Source organism: Columba livia, chromosome 14 (assembly GCF_036013475.1).
Source record: "Columba livia isolate bColLiv1 breed racing homer chromosome 14, bColLiv1.pat.W.v2, whole genome shotgun sequence".
In the NCBI taxonomy this organism is placed as follows: domain Eukaryota; kingdom Metazoa; phylum Chordata; class Aves; order Columbiformes; family Columbidae; genus Columba; species Columba livia.
Genome location: NC_088615.1, coordinates 11,928,225 through 11,941,426, shown reverse-complemented (window position 1 = coordinate 11,941,426; position 13,202 = coordinate 11,928,225). Strand labels below are relative to the sequence as shown.

At 38.7% G+C, this 13,202-nt stretch overlaps 1 protein-coding gene across 3 annotated transcripts in view; it reads left to right on the top strand.

Annotated features, from left to right (window-relative positions):
• The window catches only part of ATP10B (ATPase phospholipid transporting 10B (putative)), a 63,492-nt gene extending 50,960 nt beyond the window's left edge, over window positions 1-12,532 (top strand). For 2 of the 3 annotated variants that reach the window (XM_021289245.2, XM_065030055.1), the window contains 8 exons: window positions 1,398-1,710; window positions 2,850-2,926; window positions 3,501-3,626; window positions 5,034-5,234; window positions 7,001-7,081; window positions 7,194-7,298; window positions 7,761-7,948; window positions 10,904-12,532. In XM_021289245.2, coding sequence (XP_021144920.2) covers window positions 1,398-1,710; window positions 2,850-2,926; window positions 3,501-3,626; window positions 5,034-5,234; window positions 7,001-7,081; window positions 7,194-7,298; window positions 7,761-7,948; window positions 10,904-11,402 — 1,590 coding nt within the window. In that variant the 3' untranslated portion in view covers window positions 11,403-12,532. The remainder of the gene's footprint in view (window positions 1-1,397; window positions 1,711-2,849; window positions 2,927-3,500; window positions 3,627-5,033; window positions 5,235-7,000; window positions 7,082-7,193; window positions 7,299-7,760; window positions 7,949-10,903) is intronic. The other variant, XM_065030056.1, reaches the window with a different exon arrangement.
• Window positions 12,533-13,202: the final 670 nt, after the last annotated feature.

Below are 13,202 nucleotides of genomic sequence, written 5' to 3'. Positions count from 1 at the left end.
GTGGACTCTGGAGTTGCTTCCCAACAAGATTCAGCTCCCTCTCTTTCAAAATTAAGCTGGGAACACTGGTTCTGAAAGTGTCTTCCAATGGCAGCAGCGGGGGGAAACAAATAATACATACAAAGTGCTTCTGCTTTCACAGTAACCCATTAATTTTGCCAAAGTTAACCCTTGAAATGGCTTCAGTGGGAGGGGACTTTCTCACCCCTCCTGAACCCAGTAGCTTATTTAAATATGGGAAATTAAATATCTTCCAGGAAGAAGCAACATAACTAGGTAGTTTGGGGGATTTATTTAAAGAGGCAAGCTGAGACAAACCAGGAATTTCCACTTCAATTTTTGGCTTGTTCACAGGAAGATGTTGCTTCTCCAATATTTTTTAGAAGTCTTCAGTGTACAGGCTATAAGCAGCTTTTTATTAGATGTCAGAGGTACATTTGATTGCAGAACCTCCCACTTAAGTGTAATTTAAATCTTGCAAGCATCCTACACATGTACCTTATGCAACATAAAGTGAAAATAACATTTTAGAACTGAATCATCACTCAATAAAGCTGACAGAAAAGGTAGAAAAAGGGAGTGATTAGCTCCTCAGGTATTCAGTGCCATGCAACAGAAGGAGGACTTTAAGTACTATCAGGCAGCAAAATAGCTTTTAGATCATTCTGGGTTTCCTCTGACAGTGGTGTTTAAGAGATATAGGAGAGGTAAAAATTTTCCCCTCAAATCTGTTTGTGTTTGACACTAAGTTAATTCCAGCTGTTTGCATCTGAAAAGGGGAGTTTGGTCCAACATGAGGCAAATTTGCTAAGAGGGAAAGACTAAATTTGTGTTTGAGGCACAGTGCTGAGACTTACGAAGTTTATTTCTGTCTTTAATTGTGACAAACACCTGATTTTGTGATCTAGAAAAGGCCAAGCTGTCAAAATTACTGGGTAATTTTGAGAATTTGAACCTCTTGTTTTGTTTATCTATTGCAGTTTACTTCTAAGGGAAGCAAATGCTGCAATATCTCACATCATTCATATCAGAACTCGATTTTTTAAATCTCCTTTAGAAAAAAAAAAAGGATTTTTAAAAAATGTCTGTACTCTCAGAACTGCAAATACAAATATGTCCTCCTGATGTGAATATTATTTTATTTTCTTTTAAAATCATTTCTTACTTCAGTTAACTAGCTGATAAGATACACAGTGTTTCCTCTGAAGGATTTGACCACGTCATTGAAGTAATCTCCAATCTGTTGAATCAGTGCATTTCTCAGTCAGTTTTCCACAATGTTAATCTGATAGGTTTAAGCCCACTGGCATGACTATACAAACATACGCTTTGTCAGTGCTGTGCTGTAAAGGGAGATGGAGATAACTATTTCTAGAATCACTTCTGTTTTCTCATAGGAAACGTGTGAATCTCTCCTGAATTTAACCTTGGAAGAGGTGAGGAAGAATTATGAGGTTGAAAAATCACAGAAGAAATTTTTTGGCATTATCCCCACATCCTGCTCAGTCTCTGAGGCCCCCAGTCCTGAGTTTGGACTGGTGATTGATGGACGGACGCTGAACATCATTTTCCAGGGGGGCCTGGAGGAGAAGTTCCTGGCGCTGACGCAGCACTGCCGCTCGGTGCTGTGCTGCCGGTCCACCCCTCTGCAGAAGAGCATGGTGGTCAAACTTGTCCGGAGTCAGCTTAAAGTGATGACCCTGTCAATAGGTACTTCTGTTTTGGATCTTACAGGAGAAAGAGGGAAGCAGGTTCTTCCTTTATGAGTTACGGAAATGTATGGAATATAGTCTATGAGCTATTTCTTGTGCCTTGGGATACAGTGGGGAAAAAATAGCAACGAATAGTATTTCCTGATCAAAAGCCATACGAAAGTCCTTCTTCAGCTTCCACTGAGCAAATCTGGCCCCATTTAAACAAGACAACGGCACTCCAAATTCAAACTCTCCCAGCAGTCACTTCCATGTGCACCAGTACAAATGTATGTACACAGTCGATAGCAGTTACCATTTGTCTTTCCATAAAGCCCTTTTCCTGTCAGAGTTTCCAAACTTCTGAAAACAGAGTTATCCCCAGAGTGGTATTAAGCACTGATGCATTTAGTTTTACCTCCAAATAATGTGAAGTACTTCGAGTTTCCTGCTCCATTTTTGGTAAGTGATCCCACTAAGATCCTTGCAGAATTGATTTTTAAAAAAATACATCTCTATGGACCAAACAGAAAAGGAAGCCTGATGTATTTTTAAAAATCCCTGCTTTGCCTCAGAGTTCAAAATAAAAGCTTTCAGCCTTCGTTTATTTTTCTTTATCAGCTAACCTCATTCACAATCTCCACAATCTCCAGTCTTGCAGGCAGCAACCATGGCTGTCCTTTCCATGGAAATTTGGTTATGTATTTGACATATTGCTGCAAGTTGAAATGAGTAGAATAACTCCTGAAATTGGCTTGTTACATTGTCAGCTGCAATCAAATATATCATCTAGTTTGGAGAATTGCTGCAAAGTGTGTTGTTGAGCAAATGGAGTTTGCCAAGCAGAAACATACAAAACAATATATACATAGACGGTGTCAGGGTGTCCAGGCCACCACCCAGCCAGTCCCAATGTCAGGCTTAGCCCTGGTGGGTCCAAGCCTCCTGGAAAGAAGGACGTTCTGACCAACATCACATCCTAGAGGTTATGATTGCTTGATGCTGAGTATCAGTTACCCTCATTGAGATGCACGATAGTACAGAATAGCCTTTGTTTATCAGCATAGCTGGTTTTTTTTTTCTTGTTCTGACATAGGCATTATGTTCTGAGCACCCCTTCTCGCACATTTATTGTTCCCTCCTGTCTTCCCATTCTAGGTGATGGTGCAAATGATGTAAGTATGATTCAAGCAGCTGATGTTGGAGTTGGGATATCTGGCCAAGAAGGCATGCAGGTATTGCCTCCATTTATTTCCTGTCCTCCTTTCTCAGGTGGTCTCTTGCTGCTTAATAAGTTTCATAGCAGCCCTGTACTCCTGAGTGTCACATTAAAGATGCAAGTTACTATTGTAAATTAAAATGCAGTTCACAATTATGAGTTCAGCCAAAAAAAGTGTGTTTTGAGCCAACAATTAACATGCATGGACAAACGTGTTTGCTCATAATCCTGGAAAATTAGCAGATGCCTGTCCAGTGTTAGGTTAACATCTGGTTTCTGAATTATCTCTAATATAGCGTTACCAGGTTTGTTGATTCTCTTTCAGTGTTTTCTGCACCGAATTCTTTCCCATACATCCCCTCTCCTCATTCTCCTAAGATGGAGAGCTCTGCAGAGATAGGAAGTTCCAAATATTTTCTCAAAGTTTGGAGGGGTTTTTGTTTTGTTTTGGGTTTGGTGTGTGTTTGTTTGTTTGTTTTCCTATAATATTCAGTAGCAGGAAATAATTTCAATGTCCATGTTCAAATTTCATTGTATTGGGTGGGGAAAAAGGATTTATTGTAAATTAACTTCTATTCTTTTTCCCCAAGGCTGTGATGGCTAGTGACTTTGCAATAACCCGATTTAAGCATCTCAAAAAGCTACTTCTTGTCCATGGCCATTGGTGTTATGCTCGCCTGGCAAAGATGGTGATTTACTTTTTCTACAAAAACGTGGTAAGATTATTAAAATTTTCATCGTTGCAAGGGTTAAGTTCAGGGCTGAAGGGTTTTCTTTTTCTTCTTTCCTCTTCTCTGCTCTGCCTTCTCCACTCCACTCCTGTTTTCTTGGGTGGATTTGTTTGTTTGTTTTTGCAGGCTATACTCTCTTTTTATGAAGCTACAGTTCCTGTTCATTCACTTTGCAAGTTTATAGTATGCTACTGCCTTCTCAGTAATGTGCTGCATAAAGCATGTGGAAAAATATGGATTCTAAATATAATTTGAAAAAGCATTATTCCAGGAGGAAAAAGGATTCAAGTCTTAGTAACTTTTATATGGTAGTTCGAGAAACTATTAATAATACCCATGAGCTTCAAAATAAAATTTGCATAAGGAAGAGCAGATTATTAGTGCTCGAATACAGAAGATGGCTCTGCACTAAGAATTGACTGCCCGTGAAACCTCTGAATTTTTGCATTTAATTTGATAGGAACAACTTGCAAGTAACGATGCAGTCATATCTGGCAGTTTTATTAAAAATTTAATGTATATGCAAATGAGCTGCGCATTGAAGAATAATGTAAAGTGGAAAAAACTGATAGTAATACAATTTCTACAAGACAGTGCAAACAAGTCCATTTGAGGGGAAATACACTGAACATGAAAGAATATTTAGTTAGAATTCAAAGTATCTGTACTTTTTAAATAATTTTGAATAAGGATTGCTTCTTATCAGTGTTAGAATTTGTAGTGGAAATGGAAACTTCTTTTTTATTTATTTTTCTGGACTGGGTACCTTTTTAGAATTCAAAGGTTATTTATTTGCAATGCGAAAATAGCTCTTCAACTGGGATGCTGCTGTTCTATTATCTCTCCAGTACCATTAGGGTGCAGGAGGCCTTTGATTCCACATAGACAACCAGTTTGTAAAAGGATTTTAAAATCTGATGCTCAGAGCTGTGAACAGTTTACTGAATTATTCTCTGCTATTTTATTAAAGAAACCTAATGGCTTTTAAAAAGCTGTATCACAGTGGATCAGAGTGAAGCAGTCCCTTAAAATACACTGCTTTATGGAATAAAGTGCAGAGCTGTCTACTGACGGTGCTTTTAACCAAAATAACACAATCTTGGAAGCCTCTGTTAATAACCAATGTACTACATTAGCCTCATAGGTGGAACTATGAGGTATAGACCATCTATGCATTGCAAACTGAAGGGTCCAGATCAGCTGTAATAGTAGGGAACAGCACAGGGGAAGGAAGAGGACATCAAGGAGAGGCCACATAAAAAGTGCAGCTTCACGACTCCCACAGCCCAAAGAGAAATGAAATCACGCCAGTGTGAAGGATATGCTTCTGCACACGTGGGAACCACAGCTAGCTTGTAACAGGACTTTGTGTTTGTATTTACTTCTCCACAGACCTATGTCAACCTGCTCTTCTGGTACCAGTTCTTCTGTGGGTTCTCAGGCAGCACAATGATAGATTACTGGCAGATGATTTTTTTCAATCTCTTCTTCACCTCCATGCCTCCTCTTCTCTTTGGAGTCCTGGATAGAGATGTTTCTGCAGAAACACTTCTAGGCTTGCCCGAGTTGTACAAGAATGGACAAAATTCAGAGGTATGTCTTGATTGCTGAAATAGCTGCTTGATAAGCCGAAGCACCACAGGATTTTTGGTTTTGTGAGGAGAGAGAGAAGAGTTTAGACTTACTTGGAACAAAATGATCCATTTATGGTTTCTAGTTTACTAATGTCCAATAAAAGAAGGTACAATTGTAGCTGTCAGAAGAACTGGTAAGGAACACATGATTGAAGTGGCTTCCTGGAAGTGAAGCTGGGTCCTTGGTCACAGTTGGAAGATGGAAATAGAGAGGTTTATTCTGCCACTAAATATACAGACTAGTCCAATTTGGTATAAGCATGCTGCATTATAATAAATAGAGTGATGTGTCAACGTTGTGTTTGACATTTCTGATCTAAAGAAGAGACCGTGGAGCAAATTAGTGTGTGTGTGTATATCTGTACACACTATATATATATAAAATTTCTCAATGAGGGCACTGAGGGCATGTAATGAATGAGGGTAAAGTAGATTAGTTGGTCCCCGATTAAACTCTGTTCAGATTTGATGCTTCAAACCATCTCTCAACCTACTGAAGAAGAAAATCTGGTTGAAAAGATTACAGCAAAAAGTGACAAGGAAACACAACCCCTTAAATCAATAAACAATCCAACATTTTTTTATTATTATTCTCAGGTTCAGAAATATATCTGTTAATACATAAAGGATTTTGTCACAGTTTGATGTCTGGGTTATTCCAGGCATGAACTGTTTCATTGATTTACTTCTTTCACTTTGAATAGGCAGTATTGGTAACTCACAGAAAATATACATGATATATGTTATTTTTTTACATCAGTTTGTCTGTCAGGTTTAGAGAACTATTCTGATCTCTGTATGTTTTTGAAGAACACACATATGCAGACATACATACCTGGTTTTGCACATACGTAAAGCGCAGTAGTACTTATTCTCTAATTGCCTCAACATTTTAAATGGGAAATTATGAAAATGTTAATGAGCAAAATTTGATGTGGCCTTAGTTTTAAATCACAAAATTGCATGGTACTTAGGAAAATTTCTCTCTCCTTTTTCTCCCAGTACCTACTTCATTTATCATGGACTGTGATTTTTAACATTGGTGATCCACATTATGTTTAATGATGTTTTAAAAAACTTAGGTAAGGGAGTGCAGAATTTGAAAATTCTCTGTAAAACTTCCCATTCCTTTTTCAGGAGCTCTTGGATCTCACATATATGCAAAATATACGTTCTTTATCATTTTGAAGAGATCATTGCTGTTGCTTTGACATTTTGTCTGCCCTGGAAGAGTAGGAACCCAGCTCTGTCACCGCACTAGTGCGTGCCACTGCACAGGAGCTGTGGCCTCACAGGTTCCTGGAGAAGCTTAAATATAACAAGTAGTCAAATTGAAACGGCACAGAATAGAAGTTTCAGTAGAAGGAGCATTAACAGAAGAGATTTTGACCAATTCTATAACTGCAGGAAGAGATTTGTTTGAAAAATAATTTGAGGCACGGGGTCCTTTGAGGATGGATGGGGCATTCCTGACATTCAGCTTTTAAGACCCCTAGTTGACTGACTAATCTTCCTGAAGTCTGTGTTTAGTTAACACAGAGAAAATGTCTGTTCACACATAAGCCTTTGGTCTAAATCAGCTGCTCAGGAGGTGTTTACTCCTGAAGGTAGACCCGTTATCTATAATCAATAGTCTGAATGGAAGAAAGACAGCAAATTATGCCTGCAGGACAGACTAGAGATGTGTGTTCCATCATAATGACTCTTATCTACAAACTCCTGCAGATATACAAGCTGTCAACTTTTATTATTACAATGTTGGATGCCTTCTATCAGAGCCTCATTTGCTTCTTTGTCCCCTATTTGGTAAGTACCACACAGGCCATTAATGTTCTCACTCTCCTCTCCGCCTTAAAAAATACAAAACATTACCTTTGAACAGTCAAGGTTCATCACAGTCTACCTGTCTGTTTCCTAGACATACAAGGACTCTGACATAGGTGTGTTTTCCTTTGGAAACCCCATCAACAGCATCTCTCTCCTGACCATTCTCTTGCATCAGGCTCTAGAAATGAAAACGTGGGTATGTATTTGGTATGTCCTGTTCACACAACTATTTTTCTTTTCTGAACACAGCTTGCTGTTTAGACATGACCTTGCCTTTCAGAGCCATTCACCTGAATTCTGGGTCACAACAAGCAAGCAACAGATGCACTGAGATCTCACAACGTGCCAGAATTTATTATAATATTAGCCTCAGGAAAATACCTCCATGTGCACAGTGGCAGAATTTGCTTCTACTGTGCCTTTGGACAAGAAGTACACAATTTTTACGTACTTCAATATATGAGGACATGTTTTTTAAAGAACTCTGTTAACTGTCGTTGGTTTGTAAGTTATTTTCCAGTTATTTCTACTACTGCACATTTCAGTAGCAGGGTCTATTGGATGCATTCTTTCTGATTTTTCTTTGTATCCTCCTGTTTTACACTCAGAGTCAGGGTCTCACAAGCATCACTGTCATTTTGTGCAATTCTGCTTACAGACCTTGCTCCACGTGGTAACGATGATGGGCAGTGTGGCGTTTTACTTCATCTTCTCTCTGATCTACAATGCCACCTGCGTGCTCTGCAACCCTCCCACCAACCCCTACTGGATTATGGAGAGGCAGCTGTCAGACCCCATCTTCTACTTACTGTGCCTTATTACCCCAGTCATTGCACTCTTGCCAAGGTTTGAATGATGCGCTGTTTTCCTCTCGGTTTTCTTTGTTTGGATTTGTAGGTATTTGAGTGAAAAAAGAGTAATTATATTAATCTGTATAGATATGTGATATGTCGGGCACATATGTTGCACAGGGAAAAGTGATCAGTGTGGAAGTCAAGTTTCCAGTACATGAACCATTAATTTATTCGGTTATATAACCCTAGATAAGTCATTCTATATCTACTGCTTTTGTTTTCCCATCAGGGAAAACTTTCTATTTGGGCTGCTTCAGAGTTTACCGGTATGAATCTGTTACATAAATGTTTGCTATCATAAACACAATGTTCTTGAGCTGATCAAGACTAGAAAGCAAGTCTTTGAAATATTCCTATATGCTTTGAGAGGTACAAAATATATTCTGCTTCTTCAGCATATTACAGTGCATTACTAAGCCAAATTTAAGACCACGTTTGTATATGAAATAATTTTCTGCATCCAGAATTTTTTTTTTACTTTGTGCAATAAATCAGGTATGTTAAAGACAGAGTTAACTGAGGCTGAACAATATTTGAAGAGGGATAAGTAGTATTAGAGGTTGCTGAAAAAACTTGTTTGAAAAACATAATGATTCCGTTCCAATATATGTATACGGTAACCTTGCTACTTTTGGTGCTTAATCATTCTTTCAGCATATATGCTTTGTTTGAGTTGCACCACTTATTTAGAATCTTTGTTTGTGCTTGGACAACGAAAGAAAGGGCTTTGGTTTACTATTTTATTGGTGTCCTTCTCATCCTAGTTGTCATAAAGTAGTGCAGCACAATTGTATTGCAATAATCAGGAAAAGTATTTTAGTATCTGATTTTGTAAGTGCTTTAAGGCTTTAGAATCTGAGTCTTAATTTTGGCTAAAAAGGAACCTTTCAAGACTAGATATTTTTCTTCAAATTATTATTATCATTATCATTATTTCCCCATTTATGTTGAGACATTCTTGTGATTTTATGTCACATTATATAACTTCAAGTCAGGATAAACAACACATAGTTCAGAAAGGTCTCATGTCTCCTAGGCAGGGCATGCTTTTCCAGCCTGTTTTTCCTCCGGTGTGCCTGTTGTTTTCCTGTCAGCCCTCATTCACAGTGTCGTTTTTGACCCTGAGCTTTCTACTGAGAGCCACATCAAACACGTGATTAGAGAATAGGTATCTTCATCTTGGGAATTCAGCAAAGTTAAGATTGTTGCTGTCTCAGTGGGACGCTGAGTTTAAAGATTTGTATCTTGATATCTTCAAAGTTGTAGAACTGCTGTTTCTTCATGTAGGCACCCCAGATTATTTTCTGCAGAGTCATCAGTTCACAGAACATCCAGCCCCCAGTTTCTGCTGCAACTTAGTGGTGTGAGCATGTCACAGCAGTGGGGAAACCACCCTTTGTTAAAACATACTTAATTTTAAGTTTCAGTTGGTTCATCGCACCACACTGCCTGCTCCCTATCTCCCTCAGAAACCAGTTGGAGCCTTGGGATTTTGGTTTCTGTCTAAGAGCTTTTGTTAAAATCCTTGCTCTCCTCAGTTCTTGCTGCTGCTGTCTGTGCTGCAGGCACTCTCTGGGGCTGCCTGTGTGCAGGGTTTTCCTGGAGCACTGTCTGGCAGCACTTTGCAGAGCATCCTCTGTGTATCTGCATCTCAAAACTGCCTCTGAACTTGGTTTTGGGATATGAACTGCACAGTGTTAGGTACTAAATCCCTTAAGACTGAGAAGAAAAGGATCTAAATTACATTTCCATTTATTGGCAAGGGAGGGCACTGTGTCTCTTGGGGGATTTCAACATATGAACCAGATATATTTCTCCAGCTGTGGAAGGCAGAGTGCAGTCTGCCAGGAAGCCCTGCAGAGGCCCAAAAGACTCTTGCACCCTGCAGGATTGAGGGAAGGGCAGAAGCAAATGAAAACGCAGTTCACGGGATGGAAGACATGGTTTTCCTTCCCTTCTCTGTCCTCCTGTCTGGTTCAACTGCAACTTGCACAGAAGATACAAAGGACAACTTGAGAGCAAAGACAGAGGACAACAAGATCCACACCAGCTCCATGCAGATGGACCTTGGCTCCCTGTAGCTGTGCTCTTAGCTGCCTGGCCATGACCAGCAACTGCACAGTTCCCAGACCTGAGGCGTTATGGGATCGACCAGCCTGAGCAGAGGCACACTAAATGTGTGTTCACCCACTCCTACTTGTGCAGAGAGGCCTGAGGAATCCATCACCTTAAAAGCCCTTTCCATACTTAGTCTAGCTTCTTAGGCTTTTTAATCTTGCTATCCTTATTTATGTATAGATTCAGCAGGAGGATTTGAAGATGGCAACTTTATTAATGTAATTTCAAAGAGTCCCCATATTTGTTTTAAAATGTGTATTCAAGCCATGTACATAAAGGTCAAATCCTATGAGAACGATGCTTTGAAAGAGAATTTGGTTTTCTGGCAAAATTAACATGACATGGAGACAGGATGTGCCTTCTCCCCCTGCACATAATATGAAGTTATATAAGGGCAAAGGGCAGCTAGGACACAAGGGTATTTTACTGTTTCCTGAGGAAATCCACAAGCTGAGGTTTTTAAATTTCTGGTTTTATGAGATCTACCAAATTTAAGATCCCTTCTTTAGCCTGTGTTAGAAGTATAAATATAATTTCAGTCTCCTCAAATATTTCATCTCTTGGTCAGCTTCTATTTATCTTTCTTGCACTGTTCAGCAACCAAGTGGTTCTACAGTGGTTCTACTATCATTTATTTAGTATTTATAAACATGTATTTGGCTCTATACAGGTCAAGATAAGCGTATAGTTTCATGCTACATTAAGATTCAATAGTCAACTTTCATCTAACAGGTATAATGTAACAGAAAATTAGCAACTGGATTTGTGTTATGTGATACAAATTATGGAAGGAACCCATTGGTGAGACTATTTCTTCCTCTTTTATCAGGTTCTTTATTTTTGCTCTACAAGGAACCTTTGGAGCATCTCTGATTCTGAAAGCACAGCAACTAGATAAACTTCCTAAAGAGGAACAGAATCTTGAAATCCAGAAATTGAGATCAGGAAAGCAAACTACTTCTGGTGCACCTGTGGCATCACCTGCATCTAATGATGACCTTGAGCAAAACATCAGCCACTTAAGTGTGTCACCATTTTTACACCCAGCAGCAGCAGCTGTGTCTCATGGGCACACAGGAAGTCAGGGACTTTCTGCCTCTGAAGTGAATCCTCTCAGGAAACAAACACTTGAAGAAGGCTACTATTTCTTTAATAGGTGGGCAGAGGAGGAATCTACTGCTACGGACCTTTCGGCAGGACCTTTCTCTGGCCAATACTCCCTTGTACCCAGCAGGGCGACACCTTCTGGGCAGGACAGTGGCAAACTGACTAAAGGCAATGTTAACCGTGGAAGCCACCGGCGATCTGTGAGCGCAGTGACACTCTGAAGAAAAATTCAGAAATGGGATCCACAGCCCATGTGGAGAAGGATACCATAAGGAAAATTAAAAGTCTGATTATACTTAACCATGATGCTCACTACAAAAGGAGAGAAAGGCATGTGGAGTTACAAACCTGCTGAAGTAGTGCAATGACATCTCTAACATGTACCTTGTCTTAAGTTCATATGTAGTTTGGATTTGTTATTACATGACTTCTTGATCTTCCTGGGTTTGTCTCATTAGAGAAATGTTACATGAGCATCACACAGTTGCTGAGAAATGTACAATTCCTTTCTTTCATCGAGGGATATTTTTCTTTCACAGTAATAGGGAATTATTGTGCTAGTGATGTTTCAATGTTATTATGCTATTGAGGTAACAGAAAAATAATCCATTCTATATTGTCAAGCCCTAGAGCAACACATCCCACTTTAGCTTTTACTATCAAAGTCTTAAAAAGACTTTGCTAAATTAAAAATTACAGTTCTGCCTTGAAAAAGGTTACCTCCTGGTACTAAAGGTATTTGCAGAACAGCAGCATCAGAAAGAGACTAGAAAATGTTCAGGTTTTTAATATATGGATTTATACATACAACAATCTATAGTCTGTTTTCCCTGAACAATAAGTTCTGTATTTTTATGCAGGCAGTGTTTTGACCTCATACTGTTAAGAAGAGGACAAATGAGCTTATGAAGTAGAAAAATGCAAATACTGAACTATAAGAAGTGGCAGGATAACTCAGAGAAAGTGGAGTCTACTTCTTCATACCTACAAAAGTAGACATATAAGACAAGTCAAATTCAAGGATTTATGGTTTAGAATTCTGAAGTTGCCCCTGCTTTTTCATCAAAAAACTCAGTTTCTTCTTTCCATTCTCCATATGATTATGTAGTGTTGCTGCATTCAATCAAGTATAAATTATGCTCCTCACAGCTGGTTATATTCAGCAGTTGATGGAGATCTCAATAATGGATATTTTGACAAGCAACATATGAAGGTCACTAATCACATTGCAGTAAAGTACATGGCATGGAATGACCAAAATATGCATAATACGTTTATCCTTTTCAGTATCTCAGTGCAACAAGATGCAGGAAAAAAAAAAAACAAAAAAAAACCAAAACACCACATAAAATTTCACCATCATCACTACCTATTGCAATGCAATGAAAGGCCATTTTGGTATTTCTTATAGAAATGTTGACTACTAAGACCATTTCTGAAGTTTTCCTTCACAACACAATGTGGGGTGAAAGCTTAACTATGTTTCAAATTCAAGCCATCTGTGCTTTTGTGAATCTACTACTGGTTCTGATTTAAGTAGGTTTTTAGCCTTTTTAATACATGCTATATTAACTTTGCTATTTACTACTTGTCAAAATGTGTGATCTGTTTAATAACGTACTTAGCAAACACTAATTTAACTTCTGCGTGTTATAATAATTACTGTAACTAGATACTTGAAAATGCTATTTTAAAGCAACTCGGGCGAAACTGAATAGCATATCTACCCTGGGATTGCTCACAATCAGAGCAAGAGCACACGTAGAACTGTAACTCTTAAAGTATTAATTGTTAGCTGTAAAACAATTCAGATTTTTTTTTTGTATGATGTACAAAATGAAGGGAATTAGGCATAGCTGAGGTTATTGTTAACGGAGTATGAGATTGCTCAAATGTTTGCTCACTAGCTGGGAATGGACCTTTGGTAACAAAGACTTAAGATCAAGCCTCTGCAATTCACAGCCATGTTTTTACATTAAATAACCCATTTCCTTTGAACTTAAAGATGATGCCAACTTCTT